The sequence below is a fragment of the Anabrus simplex genome, chromosome 1 (assembly GCF_040414725.1).
Source record: "Anabrus simplex isolate iqAnaSimp1 chromosome 1, ASM4041472v1, whole genome shotgun sequence".
Classification (NCBI taxonomy): domain Eukaryota; kingdom Metazoa; phylum Arthropoda; class Insecta; order Orthoptera; family Tettigoniidae; genus Anabrus; species Anabrus simplex.
This window is the reverse complement of record NC_090265.1, coordinates 342,155,777-342,174,373: the sequence shown is the minus strand read 5'-3', so window position 1 is coordinate 342,174,373 and position 18,597 is coordinate 342,155,777. Positions and strand designations below refer to the sequence as shown.

The following is an 18,597-nucleotide window of genomic DNA, read 5'->3' as shown; positions in this document are numbered from 1 at the left end:
TGAATGTGAAAAATTGAACTTGATGAGAATTCTTCTAAAATCCCTCTCTGGATTCTCCACTGGTACTTTGCTTGTGGGAAAACGCTTACTTAGGAAGCAAGGCCAGAGACAACGTGGTGAGGTTTCATTCAATCGACTGTATGTTACTAAAATATATTGCATCTGATAGTAATGATAATGAATAATCAACTTCCTGGCGTTTTTCCGCACAGTTGCAGGGTCCACTTAGTAATAACAATGCATAATAAGCTGATTTATTTAACGTTCCTCAAATTTCTGTTTGTTTCAAAGACATTAGATAGATTTTAATAGAAATATATGCTGAATCTACTGACCATCGATCTTCCCACATTACATCTGTCATATCAGTCTGTAAAGGTAATGTTTCACAGCCTGTCTTACTGTAGCGCGTGTACTTGTGTTACTGTGTTTTATCAGATTGTCTTCCAACTGTAAAGTGTGAAGAATGGAGGGAAATATGGGAAGAGGTATAACAACATGGTAACGTGAGTTGCGCCTTATCGGTGGCCAAAGAGCCCAGTTGATCTCTTTTAAGTTAATTGAACTGTTTGCACTAGAGATGAAAAAATCCTTCTGCCCCCGCTCAAAAAACTCGGTCGGCACTCGCATAGTGGCTTACATGTTAGTAGCATAGAAAAAACTCTAGAGGGAAGAGTTGAACATCTTATGAGGATGATCTGAGAGGAATGTACAGTAACTTATTCAAAAACGTTTTGCATACTACGATTTGCGGCCCTTGATGGTAGGGGCAGTAGAGTAACACCCACGGTATCTCCTGCCTGTCGTCAGAGGCGACTAAAAGGGGCCCCAGGGGTTCTCGACTTGTTAGCGTAGCTTCGCGACCACGGGGCCCTAAGATGGGTCCTGGCACTGTTTCCATTTACTTGTTCCAGGCTCCTCACATTCATCCGTCCTATCTGACGTCCCTCTGTCAAGTATTCCTCTTTTCGACCCTCGAGGGTATTAGGTTTCCGAGGCCTAGGGAATCATTAATTTTCACGCCCTTCGTGGCTCTTCTCTCTCACTGGCCGATACCTTCATGATTCGAAGTGCTGAACACGTTCCATTATTTCCCTCTGATTTTTGTTAGCAGAGGATGGTTACCCACTTGTACTTCCTCTTAAAACAACAATCAGCACCACCACCACTTGTCACCTGATGACGGCGGAGAAGCTGCAACTCTCAGGAACATTGAAGTACAGTAGATAAATGTTGTGTGGTTTCCTATAATCCGGTTCTCCTTGACATTTTTGACGCACTCGTGAACGACGAATTGTGTAATTCCATCAAATTAAATGAATAAAGGCAACGATTAGGCTCCTTTCAGCATTCAATCCACAAATTTGGTTCAACAATATCAATCTCGAAGATATAGGGTGTATCCGTGATGATGTTACATACTTTCAGGGATGATGGAGCATGGCAATTGGATGAAGGAACTGTCAAAAGTTATTAATAATCCAAGTTGTTGTCAGTCCATTCTTAACAGACGCCTGGGTGTCGGAATTTTGTCCCGCAGTGATTCTTTGACGTGCCGGGAGCCAACGACATGGGATTGTCATCTTTAAACACCCTTAAAAGCCACCGACCTCAGTCGAGTTTGAACCCGTTAACTTGGGATTAGTAGGTGAACGCCGTATCCACTACACCACTGCGGCCGGCAGTCAGAAGTTGAAAGGAAAAATCGGTCTGATACCTCCGTCTGTACTGTACACTACATGTGCTAAGAGTACAACAGGGGAGACAATCCCGACGAGCAGAAGAGGCTGGGATAATAACTCGACGACTTCAATGCAGATGACGTACTGTGTACTGACGTGATCGGTGTGCCGTGTGTACTGTACACCACATGTGCTAAGAGTACAACAGGTGAGACAATCCCGACGAGCAGAAGAGGCTGGGATAATAACTCGACGACTTCAATGCAGATGACGTACTGTGTACTGACGCGATCGGTGTGCCATGTGTGTACTGTACACTACATGTGCTAAGAGTACAACAGGGGAGACAATCCCGATGAGCAGAAGAGGCTGGGATAATAACTCGACGACTTCAATGCAGATGACGTACTGTGTACTGACGTGATCCGTGTGCCAAGTGTGTACTGTACACTACATGTGCTAAGAGTACAACAGGGGAGACAATCCCGATGAGCAGAAGAGGCTGGGATGATAATTCGACGACTTCAATGCAGATGACGTACTGTGTACTGACGTGATCGGTGTGCCATGTGTGTACTGTACACTACATGTGCTAAGAGTACAACAGGTGAGACAATCCCGACGAGCAGAAGAGGCTGGGATAATAACTCGACGACTTCAATGCAGATGACGTACTGTGTACTGACGTGATCGGTGTGCCATGTGTGTACTGTACACTACATGTGCTAAGAGTACAACAGGGGAGACAATCCCGATGAGCAGAAGAGGCTGGGATAATAACTCGACGACTTCAATGCAGATGACGTACTGTGTACTGACGTGATCGGTGTGCCATGTGTGTACTGTACACTACATGTGCTAAGAGTACAACAGGGGAGACAATCCCGACGAGCAGAAGAGGCTGGGATAATAACTCGACGACTTCAATGCAGATGACGTACTGTGTACTGACGTGATCGGTGTGCCATGTCTGTACTGTAGGCTTCAGTCTGTGTTTATGGGATGAAGTGGTACGTCGATCAGCCCTACCCAAATGGAGTTGTACCCGGTTACGGAACTTGCTTAACTTTTGACTCGATGTTTTCGGAAAATGGTTCCTTATGTCAAACTGATCCATTTTCCGTCCTCTAACATCCCGTTACAGATGCACCCTATATATATTTGCAGCTCTGATTCAGTATGGCGGATTTTATCGTTCGGAGTACATGGCTTTAAGTGCATATTTATGTGTATGTCTGTGTGTCTGTGCTTTTAAGTGGATTCTGGTGTTCATTTGGTTCATTTAATACACACATCATTAAACTCTTATTTGGATAGTTGCTAGGAACCTTTTGTATTGTATACTTACAGAAAATTCTAGGTTACATATACATAGATTTTCAGATTTACAGTGAGTTAATTGTATGGTGTATGGTGTGTGTTATGGCTGAAATGGGTTGTACTTGTGGATATAACAACTGATAAGTAGTGCGTATTGATATAAGCTGCAGAGTTATTGATTGGATCATGGTTCAACATTATTATTTCTGATACTAGCCAATCATCTGCATCGTACAGAAATAGTACCAATTCAGTAAAATGAGATTCTGTGCAAATACGTCCAATAACAGCAGAACCATTTTCCACACAACCTGAAGTGACGTGTCATAAGAGGATTATAATATACTTGAATTTAGATTCCTAATCTCAAGCAGCTTGTTCAATGATATGCAGCTTGTTCAATGATATGCTACCGCATTTAATTGTATAACTCAAACCACTACCACAACTAATTAAAACTTGCATCGTACTAGATTTCGTCGATAACAAAAAAGTCAGACTATGGTCATATTAGTGAGCATCAGTATATAATCTCCCACTCTAAACTCGGTCTACCATAAATTGGAGCTGAAAAAGCACGCCGAGTATTGAGTGGCGGAAAATAACTCGACCCCTAAAGGGGTCAACGGCTTTGAGTGGATGAGACCCTTTAGGTGGGCTGATAGTCCCTTGAGTGGAGAAATGTCATTCTAAATCCATCATTCGGAGCGGCTGCTAATGGCGAGCATTTTTTTCCTGGGTTAGAAACTGTTCTTACAGGCGGATGAACTAGATATTCATCTCTTCAACGGCATAGGATCAGGAAGGCTAGGGGAAACTACCTGATTATATTCCTAGCATTTCATGAATGCACTATCATACGAATATAGTTTTACCAGTCTAGCAACCGGCGCTGCTCTAATTCCGGATCAGGCAGTGTGAAGGGTTACCGGGCATGTATGACTGGAGGGAAAGGCCCCACATGCGAAATTGGCGACTGAACCAACAACTAAGCTGCAGCTGAGAAAGAACTTCATAATTGGTACGTGGAATGTAAGAGGTCTGCTTCAGACAGGAAAGTTGAATCTCCTAGAGCGAAAGCTAATGCGATAGGAGATCGATATTTGTGGCATATCTGAAACACATTGGAAAGATCAATGTCATTCCCCACAGAACACCACCAGGTATAAATATCAGGGGGCAAAAAATCCGGACAGAACGAAGTTGCTTTCCTTGTCAGCAAGGGAATCGCTCGGTCTGTGCGGTCTTATGAACCCATAAATGACAGGGCTATGAAGATCACCCTTGCATCCAAGCGAAGGAAACTACATCTAATACAAGTGTACATGCCAACAACGGAAGCCTCTGATGAAGAAGTGCAGGTAATATACGCAGCTGTAGAAGATATATTAAGACAAACTCCATCTAAAGAATTGTCTAGTTATTGGCGACTTCAGTGCCTAAGTAGAAAGATGCAGAAGACAGTCTGAAAGCCACAGCCGGAGCGTTCGGATATCGGAATCAGATTAAATACGGAGGTCGAGTCATAAGTCATGGCAATTATTTTTTTCCTTGCGAACAGGAGACAACACGGAAAATCTAAGATATGCATTTGGAAACGTACGGTATGTACTTGCGTATGATGTCACTAGGTGGTTTATGTAAACAACAGTGTGGGTCTAAGCAGGCCCCCAAGTTCAGTGTGTGAGTGAGAACGTCACAAAATGAAAGTCAACAAGCAGGAGCAACGATCGTATATTAAAATAGCAGTTCTCCGTGGCAGAAATGCACGCCAATGCCATGCAGAGCTGCGGGAAGCATTAGGTGTGCATGCCATGCCCTATAGAACAGCGGGGGGGGGGAGGTGTCACACGTTAGCGATACACATGCAGCGAATGGTATTCGGTACCTGCCCCACTGCTGGCAACGCACAGTGGAAACCTTGGTTGATTGTTTCGAAGGTCTGTAGCCAGTGGAGACCAGTCCTTTGTACGTAGTCTTGTGTATTTGCGTCTATACCGTAATAAAACAACGTTTACCAATGGCCTGTGTTCTGTCACTTTCCTACGAGAATCTCCTGAAATCAGAATTTGTCTTCAGGCACTATGCATAAGCACATGCCCTATATTTGCATATGCATATCTTAAATTTTCGTGTTGTCTCCTGTTCGCGAGAAAAAAAATAGTGCCATGACTTATGACTCGACCCTCGTATGTTGATCTGGAAGAGATGGAGGACTTCCATGAAGAATGTTAAGGCTACGTCTAGTGCAGACTGTGATTCTGACCACAAACTGCTATTAGCAACAATCCTCCTAAAACTGCGGTTTCTGAAGGAGAGGAAAAGGCAGGGAATACCTGAGGTCCGTAACATAGAAGCTTTCCAGTAAAACCTCGAGGATAAGGCTAATTTGGGAAGGAATGATCGTGATGACAACGTCTATTGGCAAAATATCAACGCCTGGGCTGGAGGAGTGGTTAGGGCGAGTGAAATAATTCAAGTTAATAAAAAGAAACACTGGATGGCAGATGAAAGGCGTTGCATTAAATGTAATCTCACTAATTTGGACTGTGAGGATCGACTGCATCAGATCAATCAGAAGATTAAACGAGCTGGTTATCAGGACAAAAGCTCCTCCCTGAGAAATATTTGCTCCAAGCTTGAATGCCATGCCACACGAAACGAAACCTACGATCTCTTCAGAACTGTCAAGTATTTGAGCAGGGAATTCAAACCCCAAACCAAGGTAATTGCGGAAAAGTGTGGTGTGAAGATCACAGACCCAGAGGGAGTCACAGAAGTATGACTAGAGTACTGCATGAATTTCTTGAAGGATAACCGAGGCCATGCTTAACCCCTGAATGGTCCTTACGAACTGGAACCTGCTCAGTCCGAGATTGGAGAGGCCATCAATCAGCTAAGAACCACGAAGTCAACCGGGATGGATGACATAACTGCCGAATTACTGAAAGTCATGGGTAAAGTTGGATCAAACGAAATCCTAGAGCTATGCAATACCATCTGGAGGACTGGGAGATGGCCGGATGAATTGTGTCACGCTTTCCTTCTCATTTACAAGAAAAGTTTACCTGCTGAATGTTCCAACTACAGCACAGTAGCTCTCATCCCTCGTGCGAGAAAGATTCTTCTCCATGTCCTTCACAGTATGATGAAAAAACTTTTACTACCTGAAATAGCTGAAGAGAAATGTGGCTTTATCAAAGGAAAAGCCACCGGAGAGCAAATTATGAATGTCCGGCAGATTGTGGAAAAGGTCTTGGAGTTCAATATTGCGAACTTTCTGTGCTTCGTCGATTACACCAAGGCATTTGAGTCGGTGAAATGGACACCTCTCGGGACCATTCTTCTAGAAATGGGGATCCCACAGCATCTGGTAGTCCGCGTGCGGAATCTTTATCAGAACAACACGGCGACTGTTCGGGTTAACCAAGCAATGTCCAGAAACTTCAAAGCAGAAAGTGGTAGAAGACAGGGCTGTATTCTCTCACCCATACCATTCAATATCTACACTGAGTACACCATGAGAAAAGTGTTCGATGACAGCGAAGGAGGTATTTCTATCGGCGTAGGGAGACCGGCAACCTTGGGTACGGTGATGACACGCTGATTCTGGCATCTTCTGCGCAATCAGGTCTTCATGGAGAAGCTGATGTCGATTAGTACTAAATATGACCTGGAAATTAATAGACGAAAGACACATGTAACGATTATCGACAGACAGAAAGCCAGCCAACCAAATGTGACGGAGATGGCTGATTTCGAGGCCGTCCAGAAATTTGTCTACTAGGACTCCATGATTTCGAAAGAGGGAGTTGCGACGAAATCAGGAGAAGAACAACCAAGGCCAGGGCAACTACCACAAAATTGAGTAGGATAGGAACGACCGTACTGTTACAAAGAACACAAAACTGCCACTAGCTCACTCTCTCATATTCCCGATTGCCACCTAAGCAGCTGAGACCTGGAAAATCAAAGAGGCAGCTAAGAGGAAAATGGAGAGCTTCCAGATGTGGGTTTACCGACGCATTCTCCGAATTTCATGGACCAAGTACCGAACTAATGCGTCATCCAGACTAGGCTTCTGGAGCGAATCGGCCAGGCTTACGTCCGGCACTTCAGACACATCGCCAGAGGAACAGGCACTCTGGAGAAGCTTGTGGTGAGGGGAAAGGTTAATGGCAAGAGATCGCGAATAACGCAGATGGGTGGACCAGCTGCAGCCTCTGATGGGGAAACCATTCCACGAGGCAATGTTTATAACGACAGACCGCCAGACTGGGAGAAAGAAAATCAGGACAGGGAAATCATGAACGCCGCCATACTCTGTCAAGGGCAGAGGATTGAGGAAGAGGATTACGAGTTGCATACTACGATGAGGGAGTTTCAAAAAGTAACTACCATCAGTCGGAAATGTTTAACCTTTTAAATGCACAGCATTACGTATGTGCAAATAAAATATACTTGCTTGTTTTATATGTTTTGTTATTTTACAGTTGTCCATTTACTTCTGCCTTGCAGAAAACTCACTAGGGTTCGCTAGTGTATTAATATGAACTATAATTTATTTCATGACTTTTCTTGCTAATCACCTGGAGTGTTGTAAACTTCAAACAGTTAAGGTAAATCAAATAAAATGTTTACCTCAGAGAATTCGTGAGCCAGGACATTCCTAAGATTGAAGTCTGTCAGTAGCTGCAGTAATTGTAAAGCTGTGCATATATCGATGCGCAAAGCATTCAAAACTCCTAAAATTTTGTCTGATCTAAATATATAAAAACATACTCATTTTGACAAATATTTTTTAAAATATGATCTATTATTTCTGGAATGGAAAACCAGCGTATTTAAAACAATAAATTGCGCATTTAAGGGTTAAAGCAATTGTTGAGATGTTCGAAAACCTTTACAGGTGGTTAGGACTTAGAAACACTCACTATACTATAACAGAGATATACACTTATTAAGAAGGAGGTGCAAGTTAGCAAGAAATAGAGTTAGGGATGGTTGTAGGAATAAAGAGCATTTAAGGAACTTTCTAGGAAAATGATTGATGATGATGCTTGTTGTTTAAAGGGGCCTAACATCGAAGGTCATCGGCCCCATAGGAAAATGATTTTAGCAACGACGTCTGCTAAGGACAACGTGATGGCAAACATAATTGGCAGTCATATGAGTTTCAGTGAAAAATGGAAGGGTATGTAGAGGCAGAAGAAGGATATTACAGGGATCGTTACTGAGCAATGTGAGGATTTACAGAAGATGGATGTAAAGAATGATGGATATAAGGCCAATGACCATATAGAGGAGGTAAGTAGTATTAGCACCTAACCTATCCTAAAATACTGAAATTTCCCTATAATAAATATATGTTTATAAAAATGTACAAATGTTAAAAACTAGAAAGCCAGTCAAAAATTATCAGATTTCTGGGGATACACTAAAGGCACTGGGTTGGGAAATAGAACCGAACGGAGAGTTGCTATAATAGCTGCATGGTACAAAGGAAAGTGTGATAAGAATAAAGCACAATTGAATCGATTTTTCTAAATCACATGTCCAAAACAGAGTTTTGAGATATAGGTACCAATATAACTGTTTAAAGCCAGTATATAAAGAAATGAGGAACAAAGCCACTATCTAAGGTTTAGGGAATACTACTGTTAGGGTTCTTTTATGAAAACAAAATACTAGTTTTCAATGTTTTGACCTAGATTAAGCTTTTTGTTATCGTAACATGTGTTGTTTCTCCAAATAATGGGAAATTACATATAATTTTTCTCACAGGATTTTATTCCAGTCCACTAATTTACATTATCTTACATTATCTGACCTAAAATTAACACATCATTCTATTCTGTAGTAATAGGCCAGTTGAAAATCTTTCTCTAAAAATCACTATGTTTTGCTGGAATGTACTTCCTTATGTCGTGCAATTTCTTTTGATCAATAGGCACTCGTCCTTTTGGGTATGCCAACTATGTAGGAAGACTTAGGATATTATAATGACTGGTTCCAAGCTGGAAATTATGTACAACCGTATCATCCATAAAGGACAGAGCTTCGACATTGTATCGGTTGCCTCTTGCGTATGTGAAATGAGTAAAATGAGACATCAGAAGAGATTATTTTTGATCTCGAGGTACTCTCCAACTACTTGATTCCTACTGAAAAACAATGGAAATATACCATATTTAATGTTCTTTTAACATCTGTTCTCACAGTAAGATCTTAGAGGAATGCTTCTTGATTATATCTTGAACAGCCGGAATTGTCTCAGAATTAATCTCTGTCTGCAGTAGTTTTCTGGAAACATGTTCTCGACATCTGTTGAACAATAGATTAGTCTTGTTACGTTTAATTGTTCACAGTGATATTTTAACACTCATTTCTGTTATATATTGTATTAAACATTAACGACATAATCATAGATACGATTGAAACATAACCTCAAAATGCATATGAACTTACCTGCACTCACATCCTGGTTTTCTATCTCGTATTACATTGTCTTTCACATTTTCGTATCGGTAAGTCACGCCTTTTCAATCAAATCACGTTTCTTCTCCTTCTTTCTTACATTAACATCAAATATTTCTTCAGAATCACAGTCCATTTTCTCCCGCTATGTATTCCATTTTTCACAACATAGCAGCTGATTACTCTGTTTCCCGCCCGGCAGTACTACTTGATACTTCGTGCCCACTCATTCCAGGTAAAACTGCACATGTCACTGCCATGTGCTCTTTCTCCATCAACCAGAATTCATTGGGTCAGAAATATATTGGCACGTGTACTTTCGTCAGGAAATGACAGCTCTACGCTTAATAAGTGGATTCCGGACCATAGCTCTATTTCGTGAAACAAGTGGCAGGTGCAATTTAAAAAAAGGTACGATTCCCTTTAGAAGCCAGTCAGTTTGACATGCGTTGCTCCGAGCGCTGGAAAATATTATTCCACAATATATTGGATACCGTTGCGAATTACTAATTGGTTTGATAGAAGGAAATTCGAGTTTATGAAAGGTTATTCCAGAGAGGCTCAACTTGTGAGCTTCCAGCAAGACATAGGAGACATTTTAGATTCAGAAGTTCAAATGAACTATAACGATTTTAACCTTTCCGAGGCCTTTACAGGGTATATCATGCGAGAATACTGACGATAGTGACGGCCATTGAACCAGACAAAAGAGTGATAATATGGATACGTTTCTAGAAATTAGAACGCAGGAACATAGAGTAGGTGAAGCATCATTTGATCCTGTAATGATTGAGAGCGGGGAGGGGATGTGTAGTGCAAGGCAGTATTATTGGAGATTTGTTTCCTTAAATATACAAACTATATGTGTAGGGAACTAGAACAACATACAAGACATTTTTGCGGATAATGTTATGCTGTACGTTGGGTATTCAGCCCGAAGGCTGGTTTGATCCTCTACAGCTCCACCAACAGTTGTCATAGATAACGTAGGTGTCACTGAAAAGGTATACTAAGGAAATGAGGAGTGAGATAGTTTCCCGTTGCTTTCCTCACCGAGCCAGATGTGTCTATTACATATCAGTTTGCCAAGCCCACTGAAATGCATGCACCAACCGACCCTATGAGCGATATTTTCACACCATTCATAACAGGGGCTGGCTGCATAAGGAACGGTATTACTAGAATCGCTTATACCTCGGTCACTTTCATATTGCCAAAGCCATGGATGAGACTGAGACAGGTCAATGAAAGTAACAAATTTATTCTAGCCCATACCAGAAGACATAGTGCACTGTAAACACTACATCCTGCCAGCAAAGGCATAATGTTATGCTGTATAGGATAATAAATAAGTTGCGGGATTGTGAACAACAGCGAAAAGACCTCGATAATATTGTGAGATGGACTGAAGACAATGGCATGATGATAAACGGGGTGAAAAGTCAGGTTGTAAGTTTCACTAAGTGAAAAACTTCTCAGATGGTGGTGGTGATTTTTGTTTTAAGAGGAAGTACAACTAGGTAACCATCCTCGTAAAAAAAGAAAAGTCCTCTCACTTTTAATCACTGTGTTGATGGAGTGAAATTACCTCATGGGGATCATTGTAACTGCCCAGATTATTAATTGGGATAATCATATTAACAAGTTTATAAATACATGTTACAATCACATTATGGTTTCAGCGTAATAGACCCTCATCAGGATTACCTGATTCAAGAAATGGAAATGATCCTAAGGAAAGCAGCACGGTTTCTTCTGAATAATTTACGACAAAAGAGTGGTCAGTGGAGAGATGGCTTGGAATGACATTAGTAGACGAATGTTTCAGTGGAGTTTTGAAAAGAAGAATAAATAAGTAGGATAAAAGAGGCTAAATTGATTATTTGAGGTTAAAATGGGACTCTTCTGAAATGCTATTTAAGGGGCAGCATGGTTTTAGGGAAGGCTTCTCCTGCGAAAGTCAGCTCTGTTCCGTATGACAAGATATATCGAATAAGATCGACAGTGGATCAAGGATTGATGCAATAGTAATTGATTTTGCTAAGGCATTCGATCTTGTGCCACATGACATCCTCCTTAACAAGTTAGCACGTACGGGCATTGACATCTGGGTTGTGAAATGGATACGAGAACTCCTCAATGGAAGAACTCAGAGGGTGCGCGTGCCAGAAATGCTATCTTCTCCAAGAAGCGGTACGTCTGGTGTGGCTCAGGGTAGCGTTACTGGGCCAATTCTTTTCAAGATTTTCATGAATGATATGCCTGATTGGATAAAATCGGAAGTGCGCCTCTTTGCCGAGGATTGCGTCATATACCGGGAGATAAAGACAGAGGAGGACGAACTATTGCTTCAGCAGGATTTAGATACGATTGAAAAATGGGCGTGTGAAAATCGAATGAAAATCCACAGTGGAAAAGCAAGAAATTGTGTTTCATTAAAAAGAAAGTGACAGGAAAGAGGGATTACGAAATTGGAGGGGAAGTGTTATTGAAGCTGATAGTTGTATGTGTTACAATTACAAAACTGGTCAGAGCAAGTGGAAAATGTAGTTCAGAAATCCTGGTGATCGTTACATTTTATTAGGTGGAATCTCAAGAAAGCTAATTCTGGTGCCAAAAGTAAAGCTTATAAACGCTTGGTAAGACCGATTCTCGAATATGGATCTGCGTGCTGGGATCCTCGCAGGGTGGGTTTAATAAATTTCCTAGAAAAATTTCAAAGAAGAGCGATGCGTTCCGTAACCGGGAATAGGAGGAATACCATTAATTGGTTCGTCTTGAATCTAGACGAACTAGAGCTCACATGTGTGGTCTTAACAAGAACTATGCGGGAAGGGCTGCCTGGAGTAGTATTGGGAATAGGTTGGAACCTCCCTCATACTTATCGAGAAATTACCATAAGCACAAAGGCCAGAATCCACCATACTGACGTGGGCAAGATTTCCTTCGTAAACAGGACCATAAGGGATTGGAATAAATTACCTGCAGCAGTCTTTAATGGATTCCGTCCCGGTATCAAGTCATTTAAGATGACCGTTAGTGTTAGTGTAAAATGAAAAGTTGTAAATCACGGACACTGAATTTGTGATTTTCTGCTTGCTTTAGATTGTTAAACTAGTAGTTTTTCTTGTGGTGTTCTCCTTCCATTGAATTGCTTGTTGTACTCATGTTGTTGTAGTTGTTGTTGAATAATTACCAATGTTTTTTACTTTATTATCACTTGTAATGTTAGACTAGTTGTAAGTTCAACCTACAGTATTGTAAGCTGTAGTATTAAGCACTGGGAAATACTTAAGTTTTGTGCGAATTTGTATATGATGATGATGATGGACGTAGAAAGTTAAAATAGTAGAATTTCTTGTAAGATTTTCTTTCTACAGAATTGCTTGTTGTACTCTTGTTGTTGTTGTTGTTGTTGTTGTTGTTGTTGTTGTTGTTGTTGGGCGATTATTTTTAACCTTACTTTATTATAGCTTGTAACGTTAAGCTAGTAGTAAGCTCAACCTATATTTTTGTAAACTATAGTGTTAAGTACTGGAAATAATGAAGTTGCGTATGAAACTGTATATGATGATGATGGATTTAGAATGTTAAACTAGTAGCATTTCTCGTAATATTTTTTTCTGCGGAATTGCTTTTTGTACTCGTGTTGTAGTTGTTGGGTAGTTATGTTTTTAACTTTACTTTGTATTGTAAGCGGTAGTATTAAGTACTGGAAATACTTAAGTTGTGTGCGAATTTGTACATACGAAGTCAAAAATGTAAGAAATGAAAATTCCACTTCCGGAGGTGTACATGGCTCTAGGTTTCACTCAGCCAACACAAAAAATAAGCACCAAGTTAATTCCTGGGGGGCCGGGCTGAGTGGCTCAGACGGTTAAGGCGCTGGCCTTCTAACCCCAACTTGGCAGGTTCGATCCTGGCTCAGTCCGGTGGTATTTGAAGGTGCTCAAATACGACAGCCCCGTGTCGGTAGATTTACTGGCACGTAAAAGAACTCCTGCGGGACTAAATTCCGGCACCTCGGCGTCTCCGAAGACCTTAAAAGTAGTTAGTGGGACGTAAAGCAAATAACATTATTATTATTAATTCCTGGGGGCTAAGGCAGCCGGGCGTACAGCCAAACATCAAGTGCCAAGGTTATGGATAGTGGAAGCTTATATTTTCCACACCTCCCAGGGCCTTCATTGTCTGTATGGAGATTACTTTGCTTTCTGTTTATATCATTTTTACTGATAGCAACTAGGGAGACAACTCACGGTATATTTTATTTACAGTATATATACTTTTTTAAATAACTTCATCTCGTGAAGTTTTTGAAAATACTTTTCGGTCTTGAACGGCACAATCCTAACAACGTTCCTCTTTAGGAAATATTTCCATATGACTGCATTCATTACATTTTATTCTGTTTATTTAGATGTTTTATGAACGAATTAATTACTTCAATAAAAACAACGTTCAATGAGATAAAATAGAGATAAAAATACATGCAACAGACCATGAAATGCATATTGTTTTTGTTGTTGATGTGTTGTGTATGAGATTCTCTAGAGATAATAAACTGGTTAATTTGGTAACATATCAAGAGTACTACATCAGGTCGATAACAGACAGCTGGAAGTAATAATGGAAAGAGAATGGCTAATACCCTATATAAATATAATTGATTGGTGCCGGACTGAGAGAAGAGCGTCTGGGTTTCTGAGCCCCTGACGGCGGGTTCTATACCGGATATATGTCAGTCTCATGTCGGTAGATTTACAAGCACGTAAGACAACGACTTCTTATTTTGCTTCTATGTACCGTATCAGGTCTCGCTGGTTTTGGCTACCAATTCGACAAGTTTTCCTCTCTTTACAGATGTTCTGAAAATTCATTCTGCTGACCGAACTCCTGTCCAGTCCTTTATGTTCCCCAGTCACGATATTCTCCTCCTTCGTGGATCACGCCAAACATCCAGAAAACCCTGAAGTACGATATTGTACCAGGAAAAGGCAAAGGAAAATGGATATGAGACAACTAAGGGGTGTTCAGTTCTTAGGAGCAGGTACAGAGTGCGAAATAATAGATGGTACTTTAACATTTTAAGTTTATTCAACTTGTAGATAGCACGAATAATTCCTCTATTATTTTGAATTTGAAAATAGAAAATCAAATTTAAATATCTGCTGTTGAATTTTATATTGCCCGACTCCAGGAATATCATAAATTTTCAATGAATGTTTGTGATAAACGAAATCCCAAATAATTCCTTTTATCAAGTTCATAGATTTCGTCTTGAGAAAAAAAATGAAAACCTACAGCCTAATTTCCAGTCTTTGACCGGGTCAGGGATGTAATGAATGAACCAGATATAGGCTATTATTACAATGGAGTCGCCACTCCCAAGGTGATATTAATGACTGATAAATGCTATGAAATGATAATGGAGAGTGTTGCTGGAATGAAAGATGACAGGGAAAAGCGGAGTACCCGGAGAAAAACCTCTCCCGCCTCCGCTTTGTCCAGCACAAATCTCATATGGAGTGACCGGGATTTGAACCACGGTATCCAGCGGTGAGAGGCCGACGCGCTGCCGTCTGAGCCACGGAGGCCCTTCGTCTTGAGAAATAACGCAAAATATTATGTGAAAAAAAATCACTTCATTTCGAGAATGAACAATCCCGTAGTCTCTAAAATGTTATCATTTCAAAATTCCTACAGTCTCTTTATAAAGTTTACACTTGAGAATGTAAAAGAACGTAAATTTAATCTTCTTGCGAAGTCTAGTATTGTGTTCTACTTTAAAAGTACTGTTCAACACTCGGAAATATTATGTGACTTCCAATCAGCAATGATAGTCCGTCGAAAATGAAGACATCACTGCCTTAAAGTTCAATCTTTGATTCTGTTGTAAGATTGTTGGTAAAAGGCACTTATATCACGCGATTGGTCTTGAAACTGGAACTGTAAAACGCGGTTCAGCGAACAGCATTCAGAACTCCTTGCAACCGATGTTGTGATGTCCACCATAGTACCACGTACAATCTCCAGCGATGTACCACGTTCATTCCCACGATGTACCACGTTAAGTCCCACGTCGACTTGAAGATCGGGTTGATACGGTGAAAAAGGCACTCTGTCAGAGTTCTTGGTGTCACTAATGCATTTCGCGAAGACGAGAAAATTCAACTGACGGTACGGATTACGAGTGCCAAATTGGCACGATTTTACTAAGTGCAAAAATGTTAAGTCACTAGCAGAAAGTAATTATTGTTTGACTAATTGGAAGCACAGTTCGAAACACAGTTTATCGTACAGAGTTTATACTATTTTCACACGTAATTCAAAGTTTGTTCAATGTATAACAAATGTTTGGATTCTGAATGAATATATTCTTACGAGGTCAAATGACTATTATGCTACGAAGTGTAAAATGTAGTTCACTCGCGACACAAATCTGGTTTAGTTCAAACTTTCCTAAATGTTCGTCGCACACGAATTAAAGAGATATTACGGATTATTTACACTGAATAATGCTAGTACTGTATTCAGCTAAATTGTCGTAAAATAGCCTCAATATTCACTCAGTTATTCACTATGACAATTCAAAGTAAATCACGTTTGAATGTTATCACAGCACTAAGCTAAGTGAAGCCGTTCACTTTCTAGCACAAAGAAATACTAAGTTTGTGAATCGCAGAAATATTATAAGTTCTGAAATAGCACCGTAAAATGTTTAAGTTCACCTCGAAGCACTGGAAATTTTCTAAGTTCCATAATACTATACAATTTTTACATGTACAACGAAGATTGTACCGAAGATAATACGCGACAAGATTACCGGGTTCGATTCTTGCAGACCCGTACGCGGAGACCAGCATGATAGTCTGTCAGCTGTGAGTTGCAAGTTGTAACTGAATATGCATTGCCGGACCCTGTCCTTTTATACGGACTGTCGAGGTCACCTGTTTCTCCTCGTGAGAAAATGCAGTTTCTTTGTAGCTAAATAACTCGAACATCCTTGGACCGATTTTCATGAAATTATAGCATGTTGACATTCAGATAATGAGCTACACAATGATATATGTCATTTTTCAATATCTCAAGGGGTTTAGAAGTTAGTAAAATACTTCTCGCATATTCTAGAGTGTCAGGTGAAGTTCACGTGATAGTTGCGTTATCCGCATACTTGCAGCTGGTGACGTATCTCGCTCGCTGCTCGCAGCTCCGTGCCGTACCGTTACCTCGTGCACTCTACACATACGTTTGAGCCGTCCCGTTGTAAATATTCATGTAACCAGGTCATAAGCATTTCTTGGTAAAATATACATCAATTTATATTTTCTCAATAATGGACCGAGATAACGGATCTTCCGACGTTTCATTCTTCCTAAAAATTGACGCCTTGCATTAACTCGTAGCAGGACTTTATTATTTTAAACCTTGTGAAACCAGGAAATTCGAACAAGTCTTCTACACATCCACATTTTGAATGCCCGTAGCCAACCAGTGGTATCAGACTTGAGTGTCCAAGTCTCCGGACAAAATTTCACGACTTTTTTAGGAAGGCCCTGGATTTTATTTCCGACCAGGTCAGGGATTTTTGTCTAAATCTGAAGGCTGGTTCGAGGTTCCCTCAACCTACATAACTACAATTTTGGAGTTATCTTACGGCGAGATAGTGGTCCTGTTTCAGAAGACCGATCTGACCACACATCACACCTGCTTGTCTTTGAGATAGGCAACGGTCACATGATAAACCAAGGCCCATCAGGGCTGTAGCACCACTAGGTATTATTATTATTATTTATTGAATAGCAAGGTCGTCACTAAGCGACTAGAGAGAGACAACACAATCCCAATTCAGGCATCACACGGTATAAGAAGTTACCTAGATGCCTCGGTGGATCAGTGATAATGTGTCCGCCTAATGATCCCTGTTTCGCGGGTTCAGCTCGGCCAAGGCAGTCAATCTCTGGAGCGCGAAAAGGCAATTCATATTAATGCTGATGTAATGTGTCATCCACAGAAACCGTCGTGTAGAATATTCTGCTTTCGTTGCTAGATTCTGTTAATCAGAATGTGAAAATTAGTAGGCCAGGCAGCATAGATGGCACAGCTTCAGAAGGTGTGCAACTCGATAGCTGCACACTAACACATGGAAGGTTTTCCGCGACGCAAGGATAAGAAAGTACTAAGGTTGGAAGGATGGTGGCCATAGCCTTATGAAGTTACAACCTCAGTATTTGCCTGGAGTTAAAATAGGAAACCACGGAGAACCATTTTCAGGGCGTAAATGTAAGCGCTGGCTAATTTTCAAGTAAAACCAAGTCACAAAGTTGTATTTTCAATTCATAGTTCACACTGCACCAAATCCATTGTTATTAATATTCATTTTATACCTACATAATATTGCCATATTTACAAGCAGTATGCCAAAGATTCAGTTTACAATATGTCTTCCTTTCCTTCTAGATATATCACTTTTCTAATGAGTCTGATTATGAATTCATTCTGATGTTAGCAGATTATACAGATTACGTTCCACTCTATTCCAAGAACGGTTTTTAATCTTTGGCTGCCCTAGATTAATTTTCTGTTCCTCAAGAGTGACTGGCATTGAGGCTTGTAAGCATAAATCCTGTCATACTTCTTCAATTTTCTCCTGCATTAGCAATATTCTGCATTCTCTACGACATAATTCTTTATGAGCTTAATTTTATTTTGCTCGCACTGAGCAACTTATAACCAAACAAACTTGACACACTTGTTTTTTCTATATTTCATGCTCCTTTTGTGATTTGCCCCAGTGTGATACAACATCATTCCTTAACTTCGATTTCATTCGTAACGATCCAAAACAAAAGTGAGTAAGTAGGATTTTAGTTTTATCCGACTGCTGATATCGTGATCAAAGTCACATGATCTCCATTTTTACGTTAAATACCAACAACAAGAATGTGATTTTCATTCCAAAAATCCCCCAATGCATTGACCGGGATTCAACTCGTGGTTGGTTCAATGAGAAACCACTCGCTATGCCATTTGGCTACCACAACCCCTCTTACGTTCCAGTCTACTATCCCTTATAATATGCCACAATACAAAAGGTCTGCTTTTATCAGTCGTATAA

The 18,597-nt window shown here is 40.5% G+C and overlaps 1 protein-coding gene across 1 annotated transcript in view; it reads right to left on the bottom strand.

The window, feature by feature from the left end:
• Window positions 1–6,135, bottom strand: part of LOC136865931 (galanin receptor 2b-like) — a 220,177-nt gene extending 214,042 nt beyond the window's left edge. Inside the window, exon 1 of the mRNA XM_068226450.1 lies at window positions 6,071–6,135. Coding sequence (XP_068082551.1) covers window positions 6,071–6,135 — 65 coding nt within the window. The remainder of the gene's footprint in view (window positions 1–6,070) is intronic.
• Between the last annotated feature and the right edge of the window lie 12,462 nt (window positions 6,136–18,597).